Raw genomic sequence first — 11,301 nt, 5'->3', positions numbered from 1 at the left:
GCATGTAGGGTGTACACAATGATTGTTGTTGTTGTGAGAGAAATTGCAACTGTTGGAACAATTGCAGTTGCTCTCAGGAGCTGAAGAAGTGACAGCTACTTTTCTGGCATTGCTGCCTCTGTTTCTGCCACAATTGTGATTTCAGAGTGCTTTTCCATGTCTTTTTTTTAAGCATTGGAGTATTGAAATTCATAAATTCCAATTCCATGAATTTTGCTTGTCACATTTGGTCTTCCTACAATGTGAGGAAAGCAGAACACTTGAATAACAAACACTGTTCACTAAGTAGTTGGAATTTTTGATGGTAAAAATCAATAAGCCAATAGAAATAGACCAGCCTAATGAGCTTTTTATTCAAATTAACTCTTCTTAATCAGAGGGAGGCTGTGTCCTGCTTTTTGATAATTACTGTAGAGTGATCAGTTTAATTTAGGATTTAGGGCGATTGAAACAAGAAAATAGGTAAAACTGGACTGTTCTCTTTGACCTTGTGATTGTAAACAAAAGCCAGATAGTGACTTCTTACAGACAGTCTTGCTGTCAATTGACCTACAAAGCTAACACTTTAAGCCACTAAATATAATTTTAATCCCATTTTACACCACTGCTGTGAGTTGAATGCATTTTGAAAAACCAACAATCTTACATTTCCCTGGATTCTGCCAGAAAAACCTTTGCCATGAGGGGGTGAAAATTCTGTATTATTTCTTTGACACATCAGCTTTGTGATTTTTTGGTGATGCTTATGCTTGAGTACAAACCTTACAAATCACATTCTCTCCTGGGTGACCGTAAGAATGTGATTAATCTCACTAATCCTTAAATCACAGTGAAGACTATGGTATTAGTGGCTCTCAAAATTATGAAGGTAAAATGATTCATGCCTTGTAGATGCTACTATATGTTACTTCAAGACATATTACTAGTGAGTTGTTTGGTAGATCATTACCATAGACAGCAACTGAATGGCATACTTCCATCTTTAGTCTTGTATTTAACCCAGTTCCACAGTATGATTACTTAAATGATTTGAAGGATTTCTGAAAGCTTGTTTCTACCATGCTAAAACCCTTCTGAGCTCTTTGTTCCTTAATGTGAAGCCGTATCAGCCCTAATAATACAAAAAAGCTTCACATCCCACCCTGATTATTGAAACTACCTAGATGTACACATTACACAATCCTGAGAGGTAAGGATGATTTCAGTGAAGGGTTCTAGCCTAGAATTCTTTGTCCAGCTGAACTTCATTCTACCATCCCTTGGGTGACTGTGCAAAGTCCTCTTCCCAGGTTTGTGCTGGATCATGCACACAGGATTGCTATTTCTCTGAGTCAGGGCTTTATTAGCAAGTGTGGTAGAAATGGCACTTGGACCTTATCCAAGATTTTTAGAAATGTGTATTGTTTCAGTCAGTTCTGCTGAATGCCTTGCTAATTATTACAACATTTCCAGATGAAAGAAGCAACACATTTGACACTGACATTAGTTTAAAATGGTTCTAACTCTGGACAGTGACAAAGAAAACAGGACCACAATTTCAGTGGGACCACTTGCAGTTGGTGCTTGTAGCAGTGTAACGTATCATCAGTTGCAGCCCTGGCTTCATTATGCCTGTGGAACTATATGAGAAAGGTTCTTACAGTTTATAAGGAGATAATTGCTACTCAGTACAAGACTATTTTAGTTTTACAGCAAAACAGTGGTGTAAGTACAGCCACAGTTTGGAGGAATTCATCAGATAAAGGTAGATTACGGAATAGAGATCCATAAAGCACATTGGGTTTGAGTTATGAGGCTGGCATTTCACAAGCATGCTGGCTTGTAATTGTCTCTTTTCAGAGTTGTTATGTCTATGTGCATTCACATAATCTTGGGAAGGTGACCCAAGTCCATTCAAACTGAAAGTCTATATTCCAAAAGAGGTGGTATGTGGAAACAAAACTCAGGCAACTCCAAGGATAAATAGAAACAGGTTCAAAACCAAATACACAAAAGTTAACATCAAGTGAAGAACTCCACATCTACAACTGCTCAAATGAAGTCATAACAGAAAGGGATCTGGGGGTGCTGATCGATACCCGCCTGAACATGAGCCAACAGTGTGCCCAGGTGGCCAAGAGAGCCAATGGCATCCTGGCCTGCATCAGGAATGGTGTGGTCAGCAGGAGCAGGGAGGTCATTCTGCCCCTGTACTCTGCACTGGTTAGACCACACCTTGAGTACTGTGTTCAGTTCTGAGCTCTGTGGTAAAGGGTTGGACTTGATGATCTGTGAGGTCTCTTCCAACCCTGATGATACTGTGATAATCCCTCTGGGCACTGCTAAGTACCATTTTCCAGATGGTGGATAAATTCCGAAGTAACTTCTGAGAATCTCAATCATGACTGTGACTCCTAGGTACATAACACACTAAGGACAGGCTTGGTAGTGGTGCATTGTACAAGGGTAAATCACAAAAAACTAGAAGACACGCACAAGTTCTGTCAGTTCACCACCCCGAGTGCTTCAGTAAGCTTTCCTGCCTATTGCTTACACAACCATGTAATTACTTTTTGTTGTTTTCAATTGGTTGAAGATAGTCTTCTTGACATGAAATGTAGGTATGAATGAATGGAGTATTTGCTTCCTTGTCACATTAAGAAGCTTTAAAACACAAACTACTCCAAATGGTCTTGACTCCAAAAGCACCACTTAAAGAAACACTTAATGTAAAAAACAAGAACATCAATAAACATTTGAAAGTGACTGGAGATGTACCTTGGATCTCAGATAAATATTTATGTATTCAGAGGCTACGATCCAAGCCTTCCTGTCCATTCCAAAATGCTGCAGAAAGTATTTGAGAAACTACAGCAGAAAACTCCACAGTCTCAGCTCAAAAGGAAAGCTTTGAGTAAGCTTTTGCGTGTTAGACACTGACATCCAGTGGCTGGTTCTGTCAGCTGTAATGATCTCTCCCCTTGATGCACAGAAAGCACATTAATACCTGTATTTTCTTGAAATACATTGAAGTATTTTATCCTTAGTTTAAAATATTTAAAATATTTAAAAATAAAAAAATATACACAGCATGTGAATGTCCTAAGCAGAAACATACTTTGATATATTAATCATAAAAGCTCATCTAGACCAAAAAGTGAAATTTTGCTTTTAAATTGAGCTTACAATAAAACCTGAAGGTTTAGCTGTATTTAAAGAAATAGATCATCCTCTACACTACAGCTGTTTTCTCTTCTGTCTTGTTCATATAAAGAATCACTGCTTCTCTTTCTCCTGACATTCCAAGTTCCTACAAAAGAAAAAAAAAAAAAAAAAAAGAGTTGAAGATTTGAGTTTACGATTCTGAAAGTCCAGCAAGCAACTAGTAGTCTCCATAGACTCCGGCTCCCTTGGGGATTTACAGCCACAGCAGATCACCATCTGACACCTTCTTTTAGGATCTTGCTAGTTAAGAGTTGTAAGCCTGTCCTTCAAAGTTCTCTAGAATATGCAGAGGGATGCAGGAAACCTCAATTTTCTGTACTTTCCTGCCTTTGGCAGATAGCTGTTTTTCGTGGGAGATGGGGATATCCAAAACATGTATCTACTAAGCTAGCAAATGCTACCTGAGCAAAGACATTCACATTCTCTTATTCAATATGTTCTCTTTTGTCTAGAATAATGAAAGTCATTGGACCAAAAAGTGAAAATGCACCTCCATGGCATTTCAGTGAATGTTGAAAAAGAGAATTCTAGGTTTGCATTAGAAATTCATCTCATCTCATCTCATCTCGGTTATTACTTTTCACATGGGACAAGGCAAATTCAAACTCCAGGAAGCTTGCCAACTAAATTCTGCTAATCTAGCTTTTCACAGATTTATATACAATAGAACTACTTTCTACTCTGTTGAAGGTGACAGGCAAATATGACTTTCTCCCTTTTAATGTTTTCCCTCACCATTTGATACCACGTGCTGTTGTGGAAAGATGTTAGGGAAGGCTGAAGATTTGAATCACTACCTGCAAGATGCAGAACCAGTAACAAATCACCTCTGTGTCCTCTTACCTTCCAAAGGACCCCAGTGAGCAGCTACCACCTTTTCTGTATAAATGTTCTAGATTGAAATAAACAGGCTCTTTCACAAGCAACCTAAATTCAGGTCTCCCAATTAAAAGCAAAGCTGTTCCAGCAGCCTTAAATATTTTGGCTCTCATTCACAACATAAAACAGTCTAAGTAGGCAAACGTCTCTAAATTCATGATGTAATTATTTCAGTTTGTCAGCAAATAGGCCCTTACATTGTGCTATTGTAGTATCATTTCATAAATCCAGACATACCATGCAGAAAAGCCAGGCTTTACTAAATTCTGAAGGCTTCTCCTATGGTTAAAGGCACTTTTCTAAAAACCAAACTTCGCTCTTAAACTTAGTGTTTCTTAGGCAGGGTTATCCAGAGGTTAGCTTGAGTCTTTCTGAAATGTGGAAAATGGGACTATTTTTCTGACAAACATAGAAACCACTTTTGTGTGTTTGTAAAATTTTATACTGCATTTACCTACAGTTTCAGTAGCCAGTCAAAGTTTAAAAACAACATGATTACAATTCTGAAGTGTACAATGTGAGATGTTCATCCTTTGAAATAGTATTCATATAATTTTGGCATTTGGAGCTGTTTATAGTTTGAAAAATTTCCATCATGTTGATACTTTCTAAAACAAGTAGTACCTGCCTGTTAGCTACCACATTAGGTCAGCGCTATCAAAAATCAAAAGACATACATAACGCATGTACAGCGTGACTGAATTTTCACTTGCTAATTAAAAATAAAGGGCTTGCCCCTCACATTCCAGGGTTCTTTGCTCTTTAGCTCTGTTAAAGGGCTGTAATGCTCTGGATCATATATTAAAGTGCAAAATTACCCTGGTAATTCACAATAAAATGAAATACTGCCTGAAAGGTCAACTGCACTGAGAGAAAGAGTAAGAATTTAAGCAATCACAAGATTTTTTTTTCCACCTAAGACACCCAAAAGCAGAGAGAATTTTTCCAATAAATCTTGAGCCAAGCAAGAGTAACACAAAACCGGACACACAGAAAAAGTAATTTTGTCTGTTACACTAGCAAGAACAGTTCTAACTGCTTTATCTTACCAGTTTCACATACTTTTCTGTCTCACACAGAGGAAAGAATATAAAATACTGAATGGTTTCAGGAAAAGTTTGCCTTGGATGTACTAAATAAAGCACATTGTTTTTCACTGCAAGAGACTAGCTGCTTAGCTGCTCTGAAACATCTTATTTATTGTGAATTCATGGAGGCTATGAAGCCAGAGGGTAGTGATAACAGGTGGCATATCAGCATGACAAGATACTACAATTGTAAGTGTGTGACTCCTCTGAACAACTGTGCTATTATTGTGCACTGTTCACAAGGGGAGTCAGGAGCACATTTGTGTGGTTGTGTTTAGGGCTGCATATAAAACTCCAAACCTCTTCCCATCAAACCATGACAGTAAAGCCAAACTTTTCTAAACCAGACCAGGAGGACTACATCTATCTGCATAAAACCAAACAGGGCTGTTACTGGGTCCTGAAGTTGGGTGCCACATCTTAACTTGCAGCTATTGGGATATCCTATTAATTCCTCCAAAACAGAAGACAGATTCTATCTACCAGAGTACTTGAAATGTTTACATGGAGGAGTGACAGCTGTCTACTCAACATTGCACCAAAAATTGACACTGCATCCAAAAAAATGCACCAAAATGGGACAAAACAGCTGTTAACAGTTCTGAGGTTATTCTTAATTGTAAACCCCCATCTATTTCACTTACTCATATAAAGCAGCCTAGCTGTCTGCAACTACTGTTAACAAGCGTGAAGAGCCATGCTCCACACATTTGGGAAAGGTGAAGAAATGGATCCCAGACTAACACTGCTCTACCCTTCCACAATGCTGTGAAGCCCTCCAGAAAGACCTTTGCCAACTAGAACACATGCAAACTGAATATGCATATGCATCTGCTTATTTGCCTCAAGTCTGTATTTCCATTCTTGTGGAAACAAATCAGGCATTTAAAATTAATGTCACTTAATACTTAGCTTAAAAACTTTAGTGTTCTGCATTTTCATACCAAATTGTTTTTCACATTAGACTAGGCCCAATTCTGTAGATAATCTTTTCTGTTTTAAATGACATCTGTTTTACACAGAAGTTTAGGTCTCCCAGTTAATAAACGCAGGTTTAACTGCTTCCAGATACATCTTTTACTAAGTATGTGTGGACAATATTCCTTTGTGTTCATTCCTCCCCCAAAATTTTCTTAATCCAATAAAACCAGGTTGCTCTGAGCAAAATGGAATGCTCTTCATTTTCACTAATTTTGATTTTCAGTTTATTAAAGTATAAATAAAAGCAACAAAATCGTGTAGATTATAAAGTTTCCTCCCTAATTCTGTTCTACAAATAAGTAAAAAAAATGTAAAAAATATATAAAAATATATAAAATGAAACCATTTTTTTAAAAATATATTTTTCTCATGGCATTAAAACCATTAAATGTAACTAGAAAGAAAATCAGAGATTGTTTTAAATTACTTACACAACCAAACTGAATTATTTTAAGAAAAAAAATAACATAAACAATTTAAGATACAGCGGATAATTTTATTTCTAAAATACGTTGGGGACACAACACACATAAGAAATATGAAACTTAATTTATATAGAAGTGAGATGCTTCACAGAAGCATGCATTCCTGAGGTATTCTGAATATAGTCCCTCATTTACTTGATTTCAAAACATTGCTCCCATTGGCTTAAGTAGCAAGAGACTGGATAACCGATAAACACATTTAAGACATAGCTAAAAATACACAGGCAAATGGAAATAGGCTGGATGACTGCATCTCACCAATACTAACAGTCTTGGGCATGGTGGAAAACCATCTTACATTGAAGAGCACAAAACCCCAATGTCACAGACAGTTCGAATATATTCCAGGTACCTGCTTTCACTTCATTGTCCATGGCCACAGGCTACAAAGTCCTCCTGACATCAGATACAAAAACAGTGCTGTTTCTGGATAAATACACAAAAGGAAATATTATCTGGATATGCATTATTAATTTTTTTAATTAAATGGTGTTAGGCACTTTCACTTATTTTTCTCTTTTTCTACTTTCTTTGTCTGCTGTAACATCTTCAGTTCAGTCATGACATTCAAAGTTCTGTAAACCCAGGTGACCTGAAAAGTAAACAAATTGTTAAATTTAACTAATGCACATATATTTTCTTATCAATTTAATGAGAGCATATTAAAAAATTAGCGCATACATACCACAATTATAATAGTATTCACCATCAGTGGTGCTGAAAATACAAGTGAAATGAACATTCCTCTTGAATCAAAGTATTGGTATTTAGAAAACAGCCTGGAAGAAATAAAGGAAAAATAAAAGGACGCTTTATTCAGGGCAATTCACATACAATTAGACTTTCATACTAACTGTACAACATGTACACATTATCCTGCTTCTTGAAATATCCAATATAGGGCAGAACTCTACTGTAATAAGTTGGAACAAAGAGACAGTATCTCATTAGTTATGATTATTTACCACAAGATGAGTCTTTAAGTTTTATTGTGCAAAAATAAATAAATAAAGCAACCATAGCTCAAGTAACTTACAAATGTGACAGCAATAGTTCATAGACCTGTGCATCAGGAAACATGCTTATCCTGCAGTGTGCCTGGAATTGCACTCTTAGGCATTTTGCTTACTTGTATGAGAAAACTGAAATAATACATGTAACAAAGGTGTAATTTAGGACTTGTATGCCTGAAGTGAAATACACTTAGAATTAGAGATCTTCATAGTGTTAAACATGTATTTTCCAGTTCCATCAGGGAAAGGTCAGTTATGAAAATAAGACATCAGTTTAATTCTGGTACACAGGCTTGGTAAAACAGACAAATCATAATGCTTTTTATGCATGTAATATATAAAATAGTACTGATATTTCTGGGAAGTGATGCTTAAGTTTAGCTTATTAAACATGACTTTCTACTAAAGGAAACCAAACAAGAACAAAAGAAATAAACAAACAAAAAAATCAAAAGCTAACGTCCTTTTCCCCTTAATCAAACCTGCTTTTGTGTTAGACCTCTGGTTAGACACTTTACAAGCAGCCATATAAACCTAGATCTTAAGCAATATGATAAATCTATGTGAGCTATTAAAAATCAGCCATTTTTTCTTTGGAAGCTAAGCAGTTACTATGTTACAATATATGGTTTTGTCCAAAAGTTTTATATTAATCAATGCAACGGGCTCCCTGCCACCACACACTACTGATGAGACATGAGTGATTCTCTTTAGTTTTATGGGAATGGAACAATGAAAACAGTACGTTTGGGAGAACATGCATTCAAATACAAAAATGAAAATGAAAACATTTACCTCCAATTCATAGCTGCCAATTCATTGATATATTCAGAGCAGTACACTAAGCCTGCTGTACAACAGAAGAAAAATATTAGATGCAGTATTTCTTTAAGCTGCCATCAGTTCTGCCATATATACTAAAGACATATATGTAGCAGACATGAGAATTCCATGGTCCTCAGAAGAGACTATTACACATTTAATAGTTAACAGCATGAGATAAATTCAGTTTTATACTAAGAAATATAAAGTGACCACAAAATATACCTACTATATTCCAAACAAACATAAAATCCTACTGAATTTACAGAAAGAACTCAGCATACAAATGGCTAAATACAAATAAAACCCCAAACCCCAGTATTTTTTCCAGCAGTCTCCTGGTGACTGGTTCTAAGTCAGGTGTGTAAAAAGAAAGGCCAGCACTCTCCCAGATTGGTATGGAATTATGTTTTCAGATGTGATGATGTCAGACTGCTCTATCTACCCTCATTATCTGAAGTTAGGGTACTAATTATACATAAGCATAGGATTTTGTTTGAAGAGGTGTATAGCAGGAGGTGTATAGCAGGACAGACTGCTGCAGTCAGGTGAAAACTGGGTGATCTCTAATTTATACTGCACAGTATGAAGATACCTATAGCTGCTCAGCTGCCATGGTAAACCAATGTGACAATTTCATAATTTCCTCATTTTTTCTGACTATCTACAACACAGGATTATTTATATTTCAGATATAGCCAAAATGGTTTTAGTTTCTCAAGCATAAACAAGGCTTGGACTTAACAGGGATACTTTTATGCACTCTTTTTATTAATTGTAAATTTACATTGTTAATGAGTTAAAAAGCCAGTGCTACCTTAGGCACTCAAACTAGTGCTAGTAATGCCAGGAATACTTTAGATAAAAAAGAGTCTAAAGTAAATGGCATGTCATTGGAAATTCTGAATGTTATTAAGAGTACTAAATTTAAGAAAAGCTTGTATTCTTATAGGGCCTAATGTATCCTGAATAAACACACTGTTATTCTGTCCTCTGTAGGCCATCTTAAATTCTGCAGTTATCAAACCTTTAGCTTTAGCTGAATTATTTGAAGTTTTGAGGACGCTAGAGTTCCTCTCCCAATTTGACTTGTTCTTTAAATGGTATTTCTAAAAGTGAACAGTCTTCAAGTGTTTTTTTGCCTGCAAACCTCTTTCATTTGCTCATTCTTCCTCCACTATCCTGTAAGCACGACAGAGCAGAGCTACAGTGTAAAACATTTTAAAAACTCTGTAGAAAAAGCAAACCATGGCTACAACCAAGGTATTGCTCATAATGTACAGATGCAACCCAAATCCAAGATATCATAAGTCAAGTACTCTCTGCAAAGCTACTAGATCTTCAGCCAATTAGGCAGAAAGACACAGCTTTGTCTAGACAAAGTGACTGCGGATTTTCAGGCTGAAGCCTCGCAGTCCTTGAGATAACACAAGCTGCTACTGCAACAGACCTAACTGCTCTTGCTCTCTTTCCCATGCCATTATCACAGCTGTCGGTAGGGCAAATAGTGAACCCGGTGCTCCAGGAAGGAATGCAGATGAATGCTGGCCATATTCATTTAATTTCAGCATTCTAATAGGGCAGAGCAGAAAGGAACTGCTAGCTCTCGGCTGATTTCTGTTCTGCTTCTCCAGCACAGCAATAATTTCTTGAGAAGCACTGATCCACACAGCATTTGCCATGCAGCAACTTTAGCCCAGATCCTCTCCAAGGCTGGAGTTTTATGTCAGTACTTCATACAGTCTTGGTAACCAAATAAAGCCAGATTTATAGGTCACAGCAGCCTCTGCTGCAGTTTAGCATGTATATAAAAAATATTCCTACAAAATAAATACTAGTTTGTATTTACTTTGCTGCAAAGCAAACAACACATGCACTGTGCAAATACATGAAGAAAACGGTTGTTCTCAAGAGACCAAAAGAAGCTATTTAACAGTATCAGCATAAACAACGCAGATGCCCCTCAGCACCCGAGAGCCAGCTCAGGGGGCAGGAGCAGCGGACTCACCCATGCAGAGGAAGTGCCCTATCTGCACCCGGTAGTGCTGGAACGAGATGCACGTCAGAAGGAAGCACAGGAGGTGGAAAACGCCCAGCCCCATAAGCCAGGGCTCGGACCAGTCCGTCTTCTACGGACAAAAGGACAGCCGATGAGACCGCGGGAGAAGGACTGTCACCAGGCAGCTAGAGCCAGCAGCCTTCCTTCTCCCTCACGGTAACCACAACCCATTCCAGTCACGAACTGCGCTCAACAGCCTGCCCCTGAGGAAGGAGCGAATATCTCAGCCCGGGTTTCACCCGCGCCCCGCACACACAAGCCAGTGCCTCCTCCCCTCTCCCCGGGCGAGCAGTCGGCCCGGCCCCGACTGCCTCCTTACCGCTAGGATGGTGGACAGCCCTGGCGGGCTGCTCAGAGGCTGCTCCATGGCGACACTCTCCGCGCCGGCTCCGGCGGCCACCCAAGTCTCGCGAGCTGTTGAGCTTCTGCCGCGGCAGCCAGGCGTCTGCTCGCGCAGCCTCGGTGCGGGCTGCCGGGTCTCTGCCCGCTGGCCATCGTGTGCTGGGCGTTTGGGAGAGCGCCATGGAATCGTAGAATAGCTCGAAGGAACCTTAAAGGTCATCTAGTTTCAACCCCCTGCCGTAGGCAAGGACAACTCTTACTAGACCAAGTTACCCAAAGCCTCATCTAGCCTGGTCTCAAGCAATTCCAGGGATGAGGTGTCCAGAACTTCTCTGGGCAGCCTTTTCTAGTATCTTACCATCCTCATTGTAAAGAACTTCCTAATGTCTCGTCTAAACGGACTTTAGTTTAAAATCGCTGCTCCTTGC

General features: G+C 38.5%; 1 protein-coding gene across 1 annotated transcript; it reads right to left on the bottom strand.

Moving 5' to 3' along the window:
* Positions 1 to 6,627: 6,627 nt before the first annotated feature.
* TMEM18 (transmembrane protein 18) lies at positions 6,628 to 11,126 on the bottom strand. The gene is made up of 5 exons (XM_064145699.1): positions 10,851 to 11,126; positions 10,481 to 10,601; positions 8,446 to 8,500; positions 7,323 to 7,416; positions 6,628 to 7,229 (listed from the first exon to the last, which is right to left on the bottom strand). The coding sequence occupies exons 1-5, from the start codon at positions 11,091 to 11,093 to the stop codon at positions 7,140 to 7,142; spliced, it is 603 nt and encodes a 200-aa protein (XP_064001769.1). The 5' UTR covers positions 11,094 to 11,126; the 3' UTR covers positions 6,628 to 7,139.
* Between the last annotated feature and the right edge of the window lie 175 nt (positions 11,127 to 11,301).

This window comes from Pogoniulus pusillus, chromosome 7 (genome assembly GCF_015220805.1).
Source record: "Pogoniulus pusillus isolate bPogPus1 chromosome 7, bPogPus1.pri, whole genome shotgun sequence".
Lineage (NCBI taxonomy): Eukaryota > Metazoa > Chordata > Aves > Piciformes > Lybiidae > Pogoniulus > Pogoniulus pusillus.
The sequence above is the reverse complement of the archived record's forward strand: the minus strand, read 5'-3'. Positions and strand labels throughout refer to the sequence as shown.

Excerpts from the sequence above, each read along its gene's own strand:
- TMEM18 (XM_064145699.1), bottom strand. The coding sequence starts at position 11,093 with ATGACCTTTAAGGTTCCTTCGAGCTATTCTACGATTCCATGGCGCTCT. Across the intron at positions 10,602-10,850 it reads GGCTGTCCACCATCCTAGCG|AAGACGGACTGGTCCGAGCC; the intron begins GTAAGGAGGCAG and ends TTTTGTCCGTAG. Across the intron at positions 7,230-7,322 it reads TGAATACTATTATAATTGTG|GTCACCTGGGTTTACAGAAC; the intron begins GTATGTATGCGC and ends TTTACTTTTCAG.